General features: G+C 34.7%; 1 protein-coding gene across 2 annotated transcripts in view; it reads left to right on the top strand.

The window, feature by feature from the left end:
• Window positions 1-14567, top strand: part of LOC101491602 (exocyst complex component SEC8) — a 42255-nt gene extending 27688 nt beyond the window's left edge. For both annotated transcript variants that reach the window (XM_004486384.4, XM_004486385.4), the window contains exons 16-27: window positions 4612-4712; window positions 5587-5699; window positions 5914-6021; window positions 7587-7784; window positions 7972-8057; window positions 10097-10274; window positions 10375-10452; window positions 12077-12178; window positions 12298-12372; window positions 13845-13940; window positions 14024-14073; window positions 14144-14567. In XM_004486384.4, the coding sequence (XP_004486441.1) occupies window positions 4612-4712; window positions 5587-5699; window positions 5914-6021; window positions 7587-7784; window positions 7972-8057; window positions 10097-10274; window positions 10375-10452; window positions 12077-12178; window positions 12298-12372; window positions 13845-13940; window positions 14024-14073; window positions 14144-14231 (1273 nt within the window). In that variant the 3' untranslated portion in view covers window positions 14232-14567. The remainder of the gene's footprint in view (window positions 1-4611; window positions 4713-5586; window positions 5700-5913; window positions 6022-7586; window positions 7785-7971; window positions 8058-10096; window positions 10275-10374; window positions 10453-12076; window positions 12179-12297; window positions 12373-13844; window positions 13941-14023; window positions 14074-14143) is intronic.
• The last annotated feature ends 2300 nt before the right edge of the window (window positions 14568-16867 follow it).

Below are 16867 nucleotides of genomic sequence, written 5' to 3' on the forward strand. Positions count from 1 at the left end.
TGAAAATGAGTACATCTTATCATCCTGAATCAGACGGACAAACGGAGGTACTTAACCGAACCTTGGAAACATACTTGCGTTGCTTTAGTTCGGAACAACCAAAAAATTGGGCAGACATGGTACCATGGGCAGAATATTGGTATAATACTAGTTTTCAAGGGGCTGCCAAGTGTACTCCTTTTGAAACAGTTTACGGCAGACCACCACCATCGCTAGCACGATTTGTACCAGGGGAAACTATAGTGGAAGCAGTGGCACAAGACCTGATGACCAGAGATGAAGCGTTGAGACAACTGAAATATCATTTGGAAAGAGCACAACAGCAAATGATCAAATTTGCGAACCGTCACCGGAAACCCACCAAGATTAAAGAAGGAGATTGGGCTTACTTAAAAATCAGACCTCACAGGCAGGTTACTATGCCAACACGACTTCATCCTAAACTAGCAGCTAAGTATTATGGTCCTTATTTGGTGTTAAAACAAATTGGGACAGCAGCCTTTAAACTCCAACTTCCAACAGAGGCTCGCATTCATCCGGTTTTCCACGCTTCGCAATTAAAGCTGGCTGTGGGAAAACATGAGGTGGAAACAGCCCTACCTACTGATTTACATGGGCAAGACCCTGCATATACGCCTTCACAGGTACTGGGCAGAAGAACCATACAACAACAGGGAGAACAAGTGCAACAAGTGCTAATTCAATGGCAGCAAAAGCCTGCAGAGGAGGCCACCTGGGAAGATGTTCATACAATCCAAAATCAATTTCCGGAATTCAACCTTGAGGACAAGGTTGAGCTTAAAGAGGAAGGTATTGATAGGAATAATGAAGATGTAAATAGGAATAAACCTTTATTGGTTTATTACAGGAAAAACAATAGAAAATAATGATGTTTTTGTTTTATGGTTAGGTTGTTAGTAGTTACTGTTTTATAGTTAGGCGGTTAGTGTTAGTTGGATCCTATCCCTTGTATAATCAGCCTATAAATAAAGGCTCCCACCAATTAGAAAGGATCTTTTAACAAAATTAGCAATTGAGTGGTTTATACCATTGTAGGAGCGTATTTGCTCTTGTGTATCTTTTTCTTTCAATCAATAAAAATCAGGGACGAATAATTCCCTTTCGCTATTGAGTTCTACAAAGGAACCTAACACTCTGTTAGAGGGTCACAGTTATTTAGTGACAGCTGTACAGTGTTAGTACAACTGTCACAGCATTAGTGCAGGATAATCTTAGATAAGTGCAGGTTAAGATCAGCTATATATACATGGCTGATAACTGTGTATATATTTTTCAATCAATACAAAGGAGATCATCAATATCTCCATCTTCTCTCTCAACCCATGAATGTCTTTTCTTGGGATACTCCACCTCTCACTGAAGTTACAGATGCCTTTCTCCAAATGTCCGCCTCTTTATCTCAAAAGATGTGGGGATGAACATGGTGGCGGTGGACGGCGCATGGAGCTACTTCTAGGTGTGAAAATCTATGGGCTGCGTAGGTCGAGAGATTTTGCATGCAATGGAAGTGAGTACACCGGAAATATTTTCCAGTGGGAGCAGAGGGTAGCAGCAATGGTGGCTGGAAATGATAGTAGCCGGAAAAGAAAAACTACTATTATATTTCTCAACTTTAGGGAACTCAGTAGCGGAATAGTGACAAGACATGTCAGGGAGGATCGAACCAAGCTCTAGATACCATATTGAATGAGAGAATATGAGAGAGGCATGTAGTGAAATCGCTTGTATAAACTACGCAACAATCTCTTTATATAGGCTTAAAAGAAATAATATAATTACAAATATTCTAAAAGATAAACAAAAAATTCTAAGATAATATCAAGATATTCTAAGACAATATCGAGGAGGTATTGCTTTATATTCTAACAAATCCAGACATACCTTAGATTGGAGGCTCTGAATAATGTGATATTGGACTATGTTAGAATATTAGAAAATATCTTATAATATCTTTTATATTATACTAGAGTGTCTTTTGAGTTATTTCCTATGATCAATTTATAATCATAGAGATATCTTAGAATATCTCTCATTATTATTATGATTTGTTCCTGATTTAGGATTGAGTCTATTTTTTTCTATAAATAGAGATTAATATTGAGTCTTTTGTAATAAAGTTAGCATAGAGCTATTATCAATAATATTCAAACTAATATTATTTTCTCTTTTCCTTTTCTCTAAAATCCCACAACTTCAACATGGTATCTAGAGCCTATTTTGATCCTCCTTGAACAATCTTGTCGTTGTTCTACTTCCGAGTTCCCAACAGTTAGAGAATATAATCATAGTTTCTCTTTTTCAACGTCATCATTCCTTTTTCAAACAACAGTCGTGATACATTTTGACATCGGTTTCACTCGTTTTCTGTTAAGTTTTCTACTGCAGTCGTGGCACATTCCTGAATTTAATTTGTATAGGAGTGGATCAGCTCCTCCAACTGTTGAGAGTTCTCTGAGAGCAGTTGGTGGGTTATTTGGTGGTGGTTCTACGGCGTCGGCTGCTGTTTCGGAGTTTCTGGGTAATGGTTTTGCTTTTGAGGAAGAGCTTAGGTCTGATCAAGCTTATCTTTCATATTATTACAGCAATGTGAATTTGAATCCTAGACTTCCACCTCTTTTGTTATCAAACGAGGATTGGAGGGTTACACAGAGACTAAAAGGTGGAGCTTCTATAATTGGTGATAGGAGGAAAGTGAATGGAGCTGCTGATGATAATGGGGGTAGATCAATCTTTGCTACACCTCCTTGTTTTAACATGAGGAGAAGAGAGAGTGAGGTGGTGGTTGATGAAAAAGTTAGAGGTTCTGCTGAGTGGAGTGGTGATGGACTCCTTGGTTTGCTAGGACCTGGTCTTGGGACCAAACAAAATAGCCTTGCATAAATTTTCCAGGATGACTTGGGACGTGCCACACCTGTCATGGGTTTTCCCTCTCGTCTAGCCACTCATAATGCATTTGATGAAAATATTGAGATCACATCTTCCACTGAAGCAGAGCTGGCTCATTTGCGCCATGATTCCTCAGCCATTGATGCTTTAAGATCTGGATCAAATGTTCAGGGGTCATTTGTAGCCCAAAATGTTGGGCCCCATGCTTCATATTCTTATGATGCTGCACTTGGTTCTTCCCTATCACGAAGCACTACTGATCCACAAAATGTTGCTCTTAACGACCCATCCGTGGACAGGAATTACTTAGGCAACTCGTACATGAATTTACTTGAGCTTTAGAAAGCTTATCTTGGATAGCTGCTTTCACCTCAGAAGTCACCAAACATTGTTCCAATGGGTGGTAAATCCGGTGGTTCCAGTCATATGGAAATCCTGCGTATGGCACTGGTTTGTCTTATCCAGGAAGTCCAATGGCAAATTGGTTATCTAGTTCTCAGGTTGGATCTGGCAGCCCTATTAGGCACAATGACCTTATCTAGGAAGTCACCATACATTTTCTAACTCCGTTGATCGATCATAACTTCGTTTCGTTAGAGTCGCTCTGCTTCTTCTTCGGTGTTTGTCATGCAATTTAATTCTTACTAATAGATTATAACAATGACTTCTATTTCAACCAAAGATCATTCTTGCGGTGTCCCTTTTCCCACATATGAATCATATTAGTAATGACTTCTTCTTTCGTTGATGGTTATTCTGATTGTGTCTTTTATTTTCATGACTTACTTTATCTTGTCAATTTGTCTCAGATGTACTGGTTTTGCCTTTCTCTCCCTGAAGCACGCCTCTCTCTCCTTGAAGCATATTCAAGTTTAAATATTTTGAGTCTCTGATATTATTGGTTTGAAACTTCCAAATGCAGTTTTTTAAAAGAACGAACCTTACTTTTTTCAATTACTTGCCATTAATTTCTCTCACGCCGATGATTATCTAGATATATGGCTAGACTCTATTTATAGTAATTATCTCTGACTTCACCTGCATTCGTGAGTTGCCTTTCCATCTTTTTTTTATTTATTAATTTGCGGAGCAAAACATTATTTTCTTGTAACAAGCTAAAGCTTATTTACAAGAATATTAGTAAGCTTTAACTTGAGGGGGAGTGTTAGAATATTCGAAAATATCTGATAATATCTTTTATATTATATTAGAGTATCTTGAGTTATTTGTTAGGATCAATTTATAATCGTAGAGATATCTTAAAATATCTCTCATTATTATTATGATTTGTTCTTGATTTAGGATTGAGTCTATGTTTCTCTATAAATAGATATTAATATTGAGTCTTTTGTAATAAAGTTAACACAAAGCTATTATCAATAATATTCAAACCCTTATTATTCTCTTCTTCTTTTCTCTAAAATCCCACAACTTCTACAAACCGACTTGATGTGGGTAGTGCTAGTGTAGTACTTACTTGTACAGCCCAGGGTGACTGATCAGTAGACTTCAACATAATGAGTATAAAGAAATATAATGAAAATAGAAGCTACAAGTTTGATTGCATGTCAGATAGTTTCTATTAAATTTTATATGGTTTTGACTGATCATAACTCTAATATATATTTTTGATACAATCTCTAGCTGATTGATTTTAAAAAATTAGCAAAAGTTATATGGTGTTGTCAACTTTGTGAATTGCAGCAATGATGGGTTGCAAGCTTTTGTGGAGAACTTTGTAAAGGATCACTTTTTACCAACTATGTTTGTGGACTACCGAAAAGGCGTACAGCAAGCCATATCAAGCAAGTCTTTTAAACTGTTCTGGCTATTTCTTTCTGTATCTCGTATTTCTAAAGCCTTGCTTGACGCCCATTGTGATCTTTTGTGAATCTTAAATTTTTTTAAACATGAGTCATAGTATGTCAATCATGCATTAAAGAATTTGAAGTTAGCTTTGTCTGAAATGTTTGATGCAAAGACCCATTTTTAATTGAAGGTCTTATCTACAAGTTCTTGATTGGTAAATACTATCCACCTCAAAACACTAAATTGTCTGAAGCAAATTTGGTTTCCATGAAAATTTCTGTACCCTTGTTTAAACTTGTTGGCATTGCGGGAGTTAAGTAATTTTGAAGTTGTAATAGCCATAGTTCTGGGAATCAGTAACCAAGACTCATTCCGTTGCTAGTAAAACCACAATAAACAGTACTTTTGGAGTGTTTTAGTAGTTGGAGTTGTTCATATTCTTTAAATCGTACTTGCTTATACATGTTAAGTCATTGGGAATATGAAATAAAGCATCATTTTAAAAATTTCTTTACAAATTGGAATGGATAAACCTGTCATAGGGTAGTTAATCAAGTGTTCTTAGATCCCTTGTGTAAATTGAAGCATACTTTGATCCTAATTTGTAAGATCACTGCATAATATTTACACGACTTTTCAATCTGCAACGTAAAATCTAAAGAAGTTGCAGCAACATGATGTGAAAGCATAGATTGTTAGGCTTATGGGCATATATGCACTGAAAGTGTTACAATTTTTTGACAATAGTTATCCTATTGTATCGGTAAATGGAAGTGAATGTTGATGACATGTTGAGAGATATGCATTTCTCCTTAGATATCTCTGTCATAAATTTGTTTTAAGATTTCTTCTCTTCCCAAAAACTTTTAGGTCCGGCTGCATTTCGTCCAAGAGCACATGTGGTCACTACTTATAACCCGTCAATTGAGAAGGGTCGACCTGTATTACAAGGATTATTGGCTATTGATTACTTGACAAAGGAGGTAAATTTTAGTTTCAATAATAATCTCAACACAATAACTCAGGTTCTATTTTATCTTTTACTTTTCTATAATGAGCACAAGATGATATGATACACAGGCTTGTATGTTTTGGGGTTCAGACATTATTCCGTGGAGTATACTTGACATTTTTTTTGTTTGATAATTAGAGAACACATGTTTTCCCTTTGAGACTTTTGCTACTAATTTACTGCAGGTGCTTGGCTGGGCACAAGCAATGCCTAAATTTGCTAATGATCTTGTGAAGTATGTGCAAACTTTTCTGGAAAGGACTTATGAAAGATGCCGAACTTCATACATGGAGGTACCATTTTTCCGATTAATAACTTCCAGTATTCTAAAAAAAACGGGAACATAGTTTGCAAAATCCTCAAGGTACTCATTTATTTGAAACAACTGCTGTCTAAGCACCACAAACTACGATGCACAGACGCAAGACGAGTATCCAATATGGCGATATGGGATTTTTTGAAAAAATATAATACGATACGTTTGAGATATGTATAAAACAAATAAAAATAAAAAATATAATAAATATGTTATTGTAATTCAAATAATCCAAATTAAAAATTGATAAAGGCAGAGGGTAGGGTGAAGGATATGATGCACCTCACAGGGTTCAATTTAATGGGCGAGAAATTATTAGGGGAATAGGTGAGTGGGTAAGACCATAGCTGTAAATCCCTGACAGCCGCATGGAGTGGCTGACCGTAACATTGGGATAGAGTGTGGCGGGACCCGCCGCCATTTGAAATTTTTTGGACAAATTACGCGGTTAATTTTATAAACATATAGTTGATGTAAAGTTAAACAAATAACTCAAAAATCATGAAATATTCATAATTAGCAATAAAAAGACAACTCTGAAGCAACACATACATATAAATACCAACAAAAGTTGAAAAAACAAAGAAATTTAAGTCTCTAATATGCATTGTTCGATGTGCTGTTACTTTGTGGACCATGAGATGAAGCTAACATGGCTGGACGGGGAAAAGTACAAAAAAAATGAGGCTTTAGTGTGGCTCTTCTGTTTTACTCTCACAAAACAGAGGAAAATTTAAAAACCAGGCAGAAATACATACAAGGTCGCACAGAAAGAGAGCTGCTCGGAGAGGATAGATGCGACGGTGGGGTCGATGGCGCCTGCAACGGAGGCAGCTAGGTCGTTGTTCTTGTTCTACTCGCAAGAATGCAAGTTTTGAAGGAAAGAGAAGCTTTGGTTTGCACATAATAGACAAGGAAAGTGAAAGTTACGTTTTTTGCGAAACCATACGCTGCAGTGGGTCTGTTGTGCCACTCCAGACATGAAAATAACTGCACCACGCTGCTGCAAACTCCGGTGCAACACCCAAGCCTCTATTCCATGCCGCACTGGCATGATTGCGGCGCTAATTGCCTATATTGATAACCTAGGGGAAAGTGTGAATAAATCAATTAATGAGAGAGAGTGAGAAGGATACATGTACCTGAGATGAATGGGTTATGCCATAACTGTTATGGTGATTACCAAAACTCCTAATTAAGAAGATAGGTTGAGCCATACATGTATCTCAATGGGGAATATGTAAATTTGCAAAGAAGCGTATGCATATCGCAACTGTGTCGCAGCCATATCATTCGCTTTTTGTGTATGTGCATCATAGACCATAAAGAAGCAAAGAACACACAATAATTGAATACTTGCTGCTTCTTCAGTCTTATTATTTGTAAATTCAATCAAGTTTCAGAACAAAGTATATATGGACCTGTTGATTACTCATTGGGGCATTTAGATGAGTTGGTGGTTGACATTCCGATAAATAGTTGCCTTGAATAGTATCTTTCAAGTGTTATCATTTTCTGACATTTTTGTCTATTATATTTCAGGCTGTTCTTGAAAAGCAGAGTTACATGCTTATTGGGAGGCATGATATTGAGAAATTGATGAGGCTTGACCCCTCAAGTGCATATTTACCAAATCTGCAAGGTCCTTTTAACTTGGAAATCAATTCCTCTGACGCTGAAACAATTGAGGCTGAACAAGAACTAAGTGAATTACTGCTAAACTTGCGCCCTATTAAGCAGGTTTTTATTTATTTGTTTATGCTTATGACTTACTATGCTTCATTATTAATATAATTTTCTTAATTTTGAGTGTTCAGTTTTACCGACCTATAGTAATTAAATTTTTGGGTTTATGCATCCTTGTTAAAAATCCCCCTTCTCCCCTATGTATTATGCTTCTCGCGGCTTAATTGTAGTTTTTCCTCAGGAAAACCTAATCCACGATGACAATAAACTTATTTTGTTGGCATCTCTTAGTGACTCATTGGAGTATGTTGCAGACTCTATTGAAAGGTGTGTTTTCTCTATGCTGTGCATCTTGCAATGTTTAATTGTATACTGTTTGTAAAGCAATTATAAACGTCAGACTGCCAGAATTACAATTCAGATTTATTTATTTGTAATTATGAGTGTCTAATGAGATCACATTGTGTTAATCATTGTTGAGCTCAAGAAAAAGAGAAATAATTAAAGACAAATATAAAACTTGAAATGTTAGTGAGAAGAATTATGATACATTTTGTGTAGGATACACCTTTATATAGTGTCCCTAAGGTAACTAACATAACTAACTTCGATCTAATCATAACTAACTTATAACTACTTTGATCTAATTCTAACACATATCTAACTATATTCAACTATATTATCTAATACACTGCCACCATGTACAGGATTTACAATAAAAGCTAATACACATCAAATCCTAATTAGTGCTAACTTATAGCAAATAAATTATTTATACAATAAATACATATTTGATTCTTACCAGATCGTAAAGTTCACAACTCTTTAAGTTTCATATTGTGGTGTCTAATACGTGTCCGTGTCCGACACTGTCACTGACACCTTGATTATTGTAAAAATATGTTTTTATGTGTTTCTTGTGTGTCTCAAATAAGATCACACATCTTCTATTTATATTGTGGTTACAATAATTACATTCAAATACTAGGAACTTGTATTTGACTAGGAGTTCTATCAATGAGCCTAGGAAGTTGTACAATTAAAGGATAATAAAATCATACTTTGAATTCTAACACTCCTACTCAAGCTAGAGTATACATATCATATGCACCAAGCTTGTTACATATAGATTCAACTTGAGGACTCCTAAGTGACTTAGTGAATATGTGAGTCAATTGATCATTTGAACCAACAAAATTAGTTGTGATTTCTCTGGAAAGAACTTTGTCTCTTACAAAATGACAGTCGATCTCTATGTACTTTATTCTCTCATGGAAGACCAGATTGGAAGCAATATGAAGTGTGGCTTGGTTATCACAAATTAGTTTCCTTACGTCCACATCTCCTAACTTGAGTTGCTTGAGTAATTATTTTAGCCATATAATTTCACAAGCCCTTGCAACAATAGCACAATATTCTGCTTGCGCACTCGATCTTGCGACTATGTGTTGCTTTTTGCTCCGCCGCGATATTAAATTACTTCCAAAAAGGACACAATATCCATAAGTGGATCTTCTATCTGATGCTAACCATGTCCAATGAGCATCAGAGTACCCAACAACTTTGGTGTTACCCTTGTCTTCATAAAGTAATCCTCTGTCTAGTGCATTCTTGATATACTTAAGAATATGAATCACAGCATTCCAGTGACTATCACATGGAGCATTCAAAAATTGACTTGCTACACTTACAACAAATGTAATATCAGATCTAGTTACTGTAAGATAATTAAGTTTGCTAACAACTCGTCGATATTTACCAAGGTCTTGCAATGGCTCCTCCTAGGAATTCTATTAAGTTTGCTAACAAGTCGTCGATATCTATTAAGTTTGACTATGAATTCGACCAATGAACCTAGGAAGTTGTACAGTCAAGGAATAATAAAATCATACTTTGAATTCTAACAACTACATTCAACTAATCAATTTTATTAAATTATTACCGGTGTCGACGTATCAATGACGGTGATTGTGTCAGTATTTGTGCTTCATAGATCAATACCCTATAAATGAGAAAATTGTATATCATAAAATCATCAAAAGCTTCTGAATTTTTTTGCACCGAAGGTCATCTAGTTATAGGTTTAGTGTTTAAGGTATACTGTGAGGAAAACAAATGCTCAAAAAAATTTATATTGATATTTACGTGAATGATATGTCGGATGATAATACAAATAGCATATCATCAACAAAGAGATGAACTAGAAATTGTATAAATGGTTTAAGTCAAGTAAAATCAGAGGAAGTGTCCTAACATTACTGGTACTGATATCCCAATGATGTTGGCGAGCATTATGATGTTTTGTTTGTTTTTTGGTTTCATAATGAAAGAATTCCAAGCATAAAAAATTCTTGTGAAATTGGCAGGCTTGGACAGACTGCTCAAAGAACATCAAATCACGTTGGAGGAGAGTATCATAGTCGTTCAAACAGTGCACCTACAAGGAGTCTAGTATCATTTGCTCAAGATTATAGGAAATTAGCAATTGACTGCCTTAAGGTTTTACGTGTAGAAATGCAATTAGAGACACTATTTCATATGCAGGTTTGTCTGATGTGATGTTATTTTTCTTTGGTTGTTGAAGGAATAAGAATCGATAATTTAATTGTTGTCAAACTTAACTGAGCAACAAAATTTTGAGCAGGAAATGACAAATACAGAATACTTGGATGACCAAGATGCTGAAGAACCAGATGACTTCATCATTTCTCTCACTGCACAGGTGTCTTTCTATCTTTGCATGTTGTCTTCGTAAAAATTCTTAGTTGGATTGGGTCCTTCATAAATATCATAATCTGCACATACTCATAACTTGTTATATCCCTTTCTCTATTAGAGATCTGGGGACGATTTATATGATGGGTGGACGCTTAGAATATGAACTTTGATTAGAGGCATAGATCACCTAATTTTGCTGCAACACCTTCCACGATCCAACCTAGTACCTATACTGGTGCTTTCAGTTTCAGCACCTATCCACGTCCAATTCATAGATTAAGGGTTGACAATTTGCAATTTTACTTGATTAGCTTGTCTGAAAAGTGACTTATAAGAACTAGGTGGATGATGTCGGCAATCTAACAATGGATCTCTGTTATTCGACCCACACAACTTTCACTTTAGATGTCTGTCTTGAGCGTAAGGGGGTATCTTGAGAGTCCAACATCGACTAAAGATATGTTACTTTCTGATTGAGAACAAGCTAAATCTATTTAGATAATTTATTAACTTATATCAGTGTATGATGACTAAAAGAGAATTATATTTTTTTTTTGTTAAAGTAGCTTTCTCAATATATTGATGTGATTGTTGAAATAGCTTTTGCAAATCAATCTTTGGAATTAGATTGTGGTCTGACCATGCTATTAATTAAAAGTCATTACTATTTAGACGGCATTTGTAAGATCAGCTTATCTTATGAAATAAACATTTGTTTATGTGTTTGGTAGTGTTGAATGAGAGGAAATACGGTGAAACCATTTGTTTTAACTACACAATGGATACTCTTTATATAGACTTAAAAGCAATAAAATAATTACAAATATTCTATCCCTATTTATAAGATATGATATGTTAAGATTGAAAACTAATCCTGAATATAAATCAAGATATTATAAGATAATATCAAGATATTATTTTATATTCTAACAGGAGGAGCTTAGATATGCTTATAAGTTATTTTTAGGTTTTTTTATAATCTCATGAGAATAGCTTATGTAGAGTTCCCATCATTTCTTTTTTTATCACAGAAATAGCTTATTCATAAATATTTAGCTGACAAGCTTTTAATTATACTATTTATTTGAGTGCTCCCTTAGAAACTTTGGATTATGGTAACAAAATTAGCCAAAGAATCATTCTTAGGTTTTGATTGTACATGTGGCAGAAAAGATTGCATTCTTGGTGAATGAATTTATAAATGTGATCACTATATTAAAAAAAAATTAAATATATGAAGTCTTTGCCAAATTGTCATGTAAGATATTCATCATGAAATCCTAAAGGATTAGTCTTCTATTAATAAACCAAAAAGTAATGTACATTCATCAAGATAAGACCAAATAAACCTTGAGAACATAAAACTCTAGCCAGAATGTTAGAGTCAAACTAAATTAACTTGTAATGGCATCTTAATAAACCTAGCAATCCAAATATTCTAAATTATCTGGTTTGATCAAAACAATGGAATGTTATAATCGACCCCAATATTGAAAGTAAATGGTCAATAGCCACAATGTAATGATGAATTTAAAAAAGTTTGATCGTCCTGCCTAGTGACTCAAAGATGTATGATATGCTTATGTAAGTCAAACTGTTTATGTTTACTATTTTAATGAAATATCCAGATAACCCGAAGAGATGAAGAAATGGCCCCTTTTATTTCAAATGTAAAGCGGAATTACATATTTGGTGGAATTTGTGGGGTTGCAGCAAATGCATCTATTAAGGTGTGGATGTATACACTTCTTTACAGTTTTGTTTTTACAAAAAGACTTCTAATTTTTATGTTTTAAGGTGTATTTTCAGTTTCTTCACTGTTAATGAGAGGAGGCCCTTTTACTTGCAGGCTTTGGCGGATATGAAGTCTATTAATCTTTTTGGTGTTCAGCAAATATGTCGAAACTCTATCGCAATGGAACAGGTAACAAATATTGTGTGTAAGAGAGAAAGGGTCTGGGATTTTAAAAAATACCCCCCAAAACCCTCTTCCATTACTTTTCTTTAGTTCCCCAAATCAGGTGGTATACCCTCCTTCTCGTTAGACATGGGCATGTCTAATAACAAGCATTCTTAGAGTGCTGGCAGAAGAGGTCTCCTTCTAGGGTGTGGGCATACCTTATTAGAAAATAAAGGATGAGACATCCAACTATCAGTGGGTCATACCAAATAGTTTTCAGGTCAAACTCAAAATTCGGATCACCAACTCTAACAAATAAGCTTCGAAAAAACCTAGGCTTGGTTTAAGAGATGCAATTACGATAGCTGTGTCTATTTCCGGAAGTGTGATAATGGGTGGTTGTGACCCAAACTATTGGTTCAATCTAAAAACCATTTGGCATGACCCATTAGTAGTTAGAGGTCTCATCCTATATTTTTTTGATATGGTGTGCACACGCCTATGAAGGAGAACTGTTCTGCCAACACTCCTAGAATGCTCGTTATTAGGTGGGTGTACACTTAAGTTTAAAATGTCTTCTAAAGTGTTGTATGGGCCTATTATGTTTTTGGGTTAGGGGTTTACATGTAGTCTAATACATATTACTCTTTGAGAATTTAGCATCTAAGATATTTGTAGTAGCTGCTCATTTTGTGGTTCTTGTATAAGTTTTTTAGCAAATATGTCCTTTCTTCTTGATCCTTCATCTCTATTGTGCATGACCAGGTTGTATCATCTCTATTCAGTCAATGGTTTTGTTGGACCACATGTTAGTGAACAATGGTTAATGTTCGGACTTGCTCCATCCGTTCGTAAGTAACCCCATAACTAGGCAAGGTTTCCGCTTGATAAGGAGCATAGCAATGTGGAAACCCACATTTGAAGAGAGATTGTTGTAAAATGCAATGAGGAGATGTGAAACTTCCCCATAGGTTGACAATTGGTTAAGTGAAGATAATATAAGTGTGGAGACCCATGTACCCGAAACCTTAAAAGTTTTGGGTCAGGAAATGATTAGCCTATTTTCGTGGTCTCTCACTTTAGCCCATTGGTTAGAGCTCCTCCCTATTCGCCTATTTGAGCTCCCTCTCGTCATCCATTTCCAAGACATCCAAACAAGTTGAGGGTTTCCCTCCCCTCCAAACCCCAACACAACTTATGAGGATTTAATTTTAACCATAGATCTAACCAAGATTGGTTAAGATTAAAATAGTCATGAAAAATAAATTTTAATTCTGGACCATATGCACATGGTTGTATGGTTAGTATTTGCTTTCCTTAATCTCTCAATCAAAGGCTAAGCTTACTAGATACATTTCCTGTGTGTGTGTTTTTACCCGTCGAATATATTTGTTTATAATCTGACACTTTTCATCATTAACTGTTCATTCAGAGAGACTAGGAAAAAAGTGATTTTTGAAATTTAAATGCCATAACAATTTTGGATGGTGTTACAGGCATTGGCTGCTATTCCATCCATAAACAGCGAAGCAGTGCAACAAAGATTAGATCGAGTCCGCACCTACTATGAACTCTTAAACATGCCATTTGAGGCAAGTCAACTGACCGAACTGCTTCGTATTTGATATAAATTTTCTCAAGTAATCTTATCTTGGTATTCTTATTCCTGTCACAGGCCTTGCTTGCCTTCATTACAGAACATGTACACTTGTTTACTGCTGCAGAGTGAGTTAATACACCAATTGTAGTCCTTAGTACCCTTTTATGGAATGATTCTGACATTATATTTACACAGGTATGCCAACCTTCTAAATGTTCAGGTCCCCGGGAGGGAGGTTCCTCCCGATGCGCATGAGCGGGTGTCTGAAATATTATCCGTGTAGTGTGTTCATTGTTTTTATGCCAGAGTTTTGTTTCAGACAGTTGGGATGCTCCCATCATTATATTTCTGATTCTTGTTTCTGAAAAATGATGCAACAAGCCGATGCAGATGTTGATTTTACTATCAACTGAATAGAGCACTAGTTAAAAGACGGTTTGATTCTGCCCTTGATGATGGCAATAACATTCATGCCCCCCACCCCATTTGAGTGTAATTATAATGTGATGTCAATTATTAGTTAATGCTGCTTTCCTTTTGGGCTCTCTCCCTCCCGAGTTTTGAGCACTGGTGTGATGAAAAAAATTAATTCAAGTATATATCATGGAAAATTTGAAAATTACGGTGTTGAAATTTTATCTCCATATCTCTATAATCTTCTTAAATCAAAGGATTGTACAGCCTTATCATATATTCTGATCTTATTTAGAATTCTCTGATATGCTAATTTTATTCCTAATTTGTAAATTCATTTGTAATATAATAGGCCACTTCTAGCGTGCACAAGTAACCTGAGTGGTGTACCGTGCCAGACAGTTTTTTGCGCTTAGATTATAAGTTCCACTGGATGTAATTGTGCCCCCTCAATACCAATTTTACTCTGTCTTCCCCTTTCTCCACCCTCTCCATTTCCTTACTGTCTCACCCTTCACCATTAATAAATTGTACATAGGTTATTGACCAAAGTTAGAATTAGTTATTGCAAAGGAAGGGAGAAAGTGAAAAACAGAAATAAGTGTAATTTGTAGGATGCATAAACACCCATCCGAAATCATATTGGAAAATAAGTGCATTGATTGAGCTTATTATTCTTGCTTCTGAGCTAAAAACAAAAAGGATAAAATTTAAACTGAGTACAACCATCCATCAAGCAACCCCATAAACTAATCATTGAAGCTTATAATGTTTTCAATGTATTGATCTGAAAAGAAAAAAAAAAACCCATTGAACAATTGCTACAGGATGACAAAAAAACTAGGATCAAACTTGTAAAATGAGATGCAAGATGCCTTGAAAGTTTGGAATTTTGCATTGTTTGAGAAGTGAATTTGATTTATGTACAATGAGATGCAAGATGCCGGGTAAAATGTTCGATTGATAAAGGAAAAGAGGCCCAATGAAAAGGTATTTGGCAACAAAAACGATGTTTGTTGAGAGGTGAGCGTTTGGTACTCGAAAAAGGATAAGTTTAGACTGTGGAGTCGATGAAGATGGGAAGATGATGCTATTGTGGAGGGTGGTGTTGTCAACGAAGGAAGGGAAAGTGATGACATAGAGAGATATTGATTTGATATGGTAAATGTATTATACCATCTGTGCACTTATTTGATCGAATGGTTCTAATGTGGTCTTGCATGGTGCACCATTTAAATAATTTGTGAGCATTAGATATTGCCAATATAATAAATGCTGGTTGTATGTACCCATATTTCCTATTGAGTAAGTTATACTTTCTACTTTCAAGTACTTTCAAGAGGTAATATAAGTAAGGGAAATGCACCATGCATCCCCTCACTTTAACTTCTCACTTCTCCATTTTTATCGAAATACAATTTTATCTTTTTAATTAGACAAAATTTTAAAATATTCGAGTTTTGAAAAATTCGAAATGATAGTTTTCAGAATTTTCGAAACTTTCAAAATATTTAAAACTTCTGAAATAGAAAACTCTAAATTTTTTTATCTTTTTCGGAAGTTTCAAATTTTCAAAATAATGATTACATTTCGAAAATTTTGAAAGTTTCGAATATTTTCAAATCTGAAAAATTTCGAAAGTTTTCAAATTTGAAAATTTTTGAAATTTTCCTATTTCGAAAGTTTTGAATTGTTCGAAAGTTTCGAAAATTCTGAAATTTTCTTTATTTCAGAAGTTTCGAAACCTTCAAATTAATCAAAAGTTTCGAAAATATCAAAATATTTCTGAAAAATTACGTTTCGAAACTTTCGTGTTTATCAAAAGTTTTGAAAATGTCAAAAAAGTTCACTTTTTATATTTCGAAAGTTTAAAAATTTTGAAAGTTTCAAAAAATGGAGTGAATAATGGAGTGGTTAATTTTTTTTAATGGACAAAATGGTATTTTCATTTGAAATTGAAGGGTGAAAAGTTAAAGTAAGGAGGTGCATGATACATTTCTCTATAAGTATTTAGCATGCACTTGAATATCTCCTCTTGCCAATAGAAATGTTAACATTCTGAAATGTTAACCTACTTTCAGAACAGATATATCATAGAATCTGTATAATGTGTTGATAGAACATAATAGAACATTTATATTGTTCTGCCCTCTAAAATAAAATTATATAACTTGGAAGGTCTTATTTGGATGTTGAGAAGAAATTCTTCTTAACTTATTAAACTTTTTCACTATATGTTTAGGTTGGTTGTATACGATGGAATAATAAACTAGTTAGTTGCCTAATTAGTTGTTCAAATTTAAAGATATATTATTTTACTCTATTTCATTTTGTGTGCAATGACCCAACATAATTTTATATTCTTATACTGAAATATGATTAAAAAAAATTCATATTTTTATATCACACGATTAGTTTTACAATAATAATAAAAAATAGAGTGATCTAATAAAATAGCATGTTCACATTGAATGTCATAGAATAACAATTCTACAATCACATTTT

This window comes from Cicer arietinum, chromosome 1, assembly GCF_000331145.2.
Source record: "Cicer arietinum cultivar CDC Frontier isolate Library 1 chromosome 1, Cicar.CDCFrontier_v2.0, whole genome shotgun sequence".
Taxonomy (NCBI): domain Eukaryota; kingdom Viridiplantae; phylum Streptophyta; class Magnoliopsida; order Fabales; family Fabaceae; genus Cicer; species Cicer arietinum.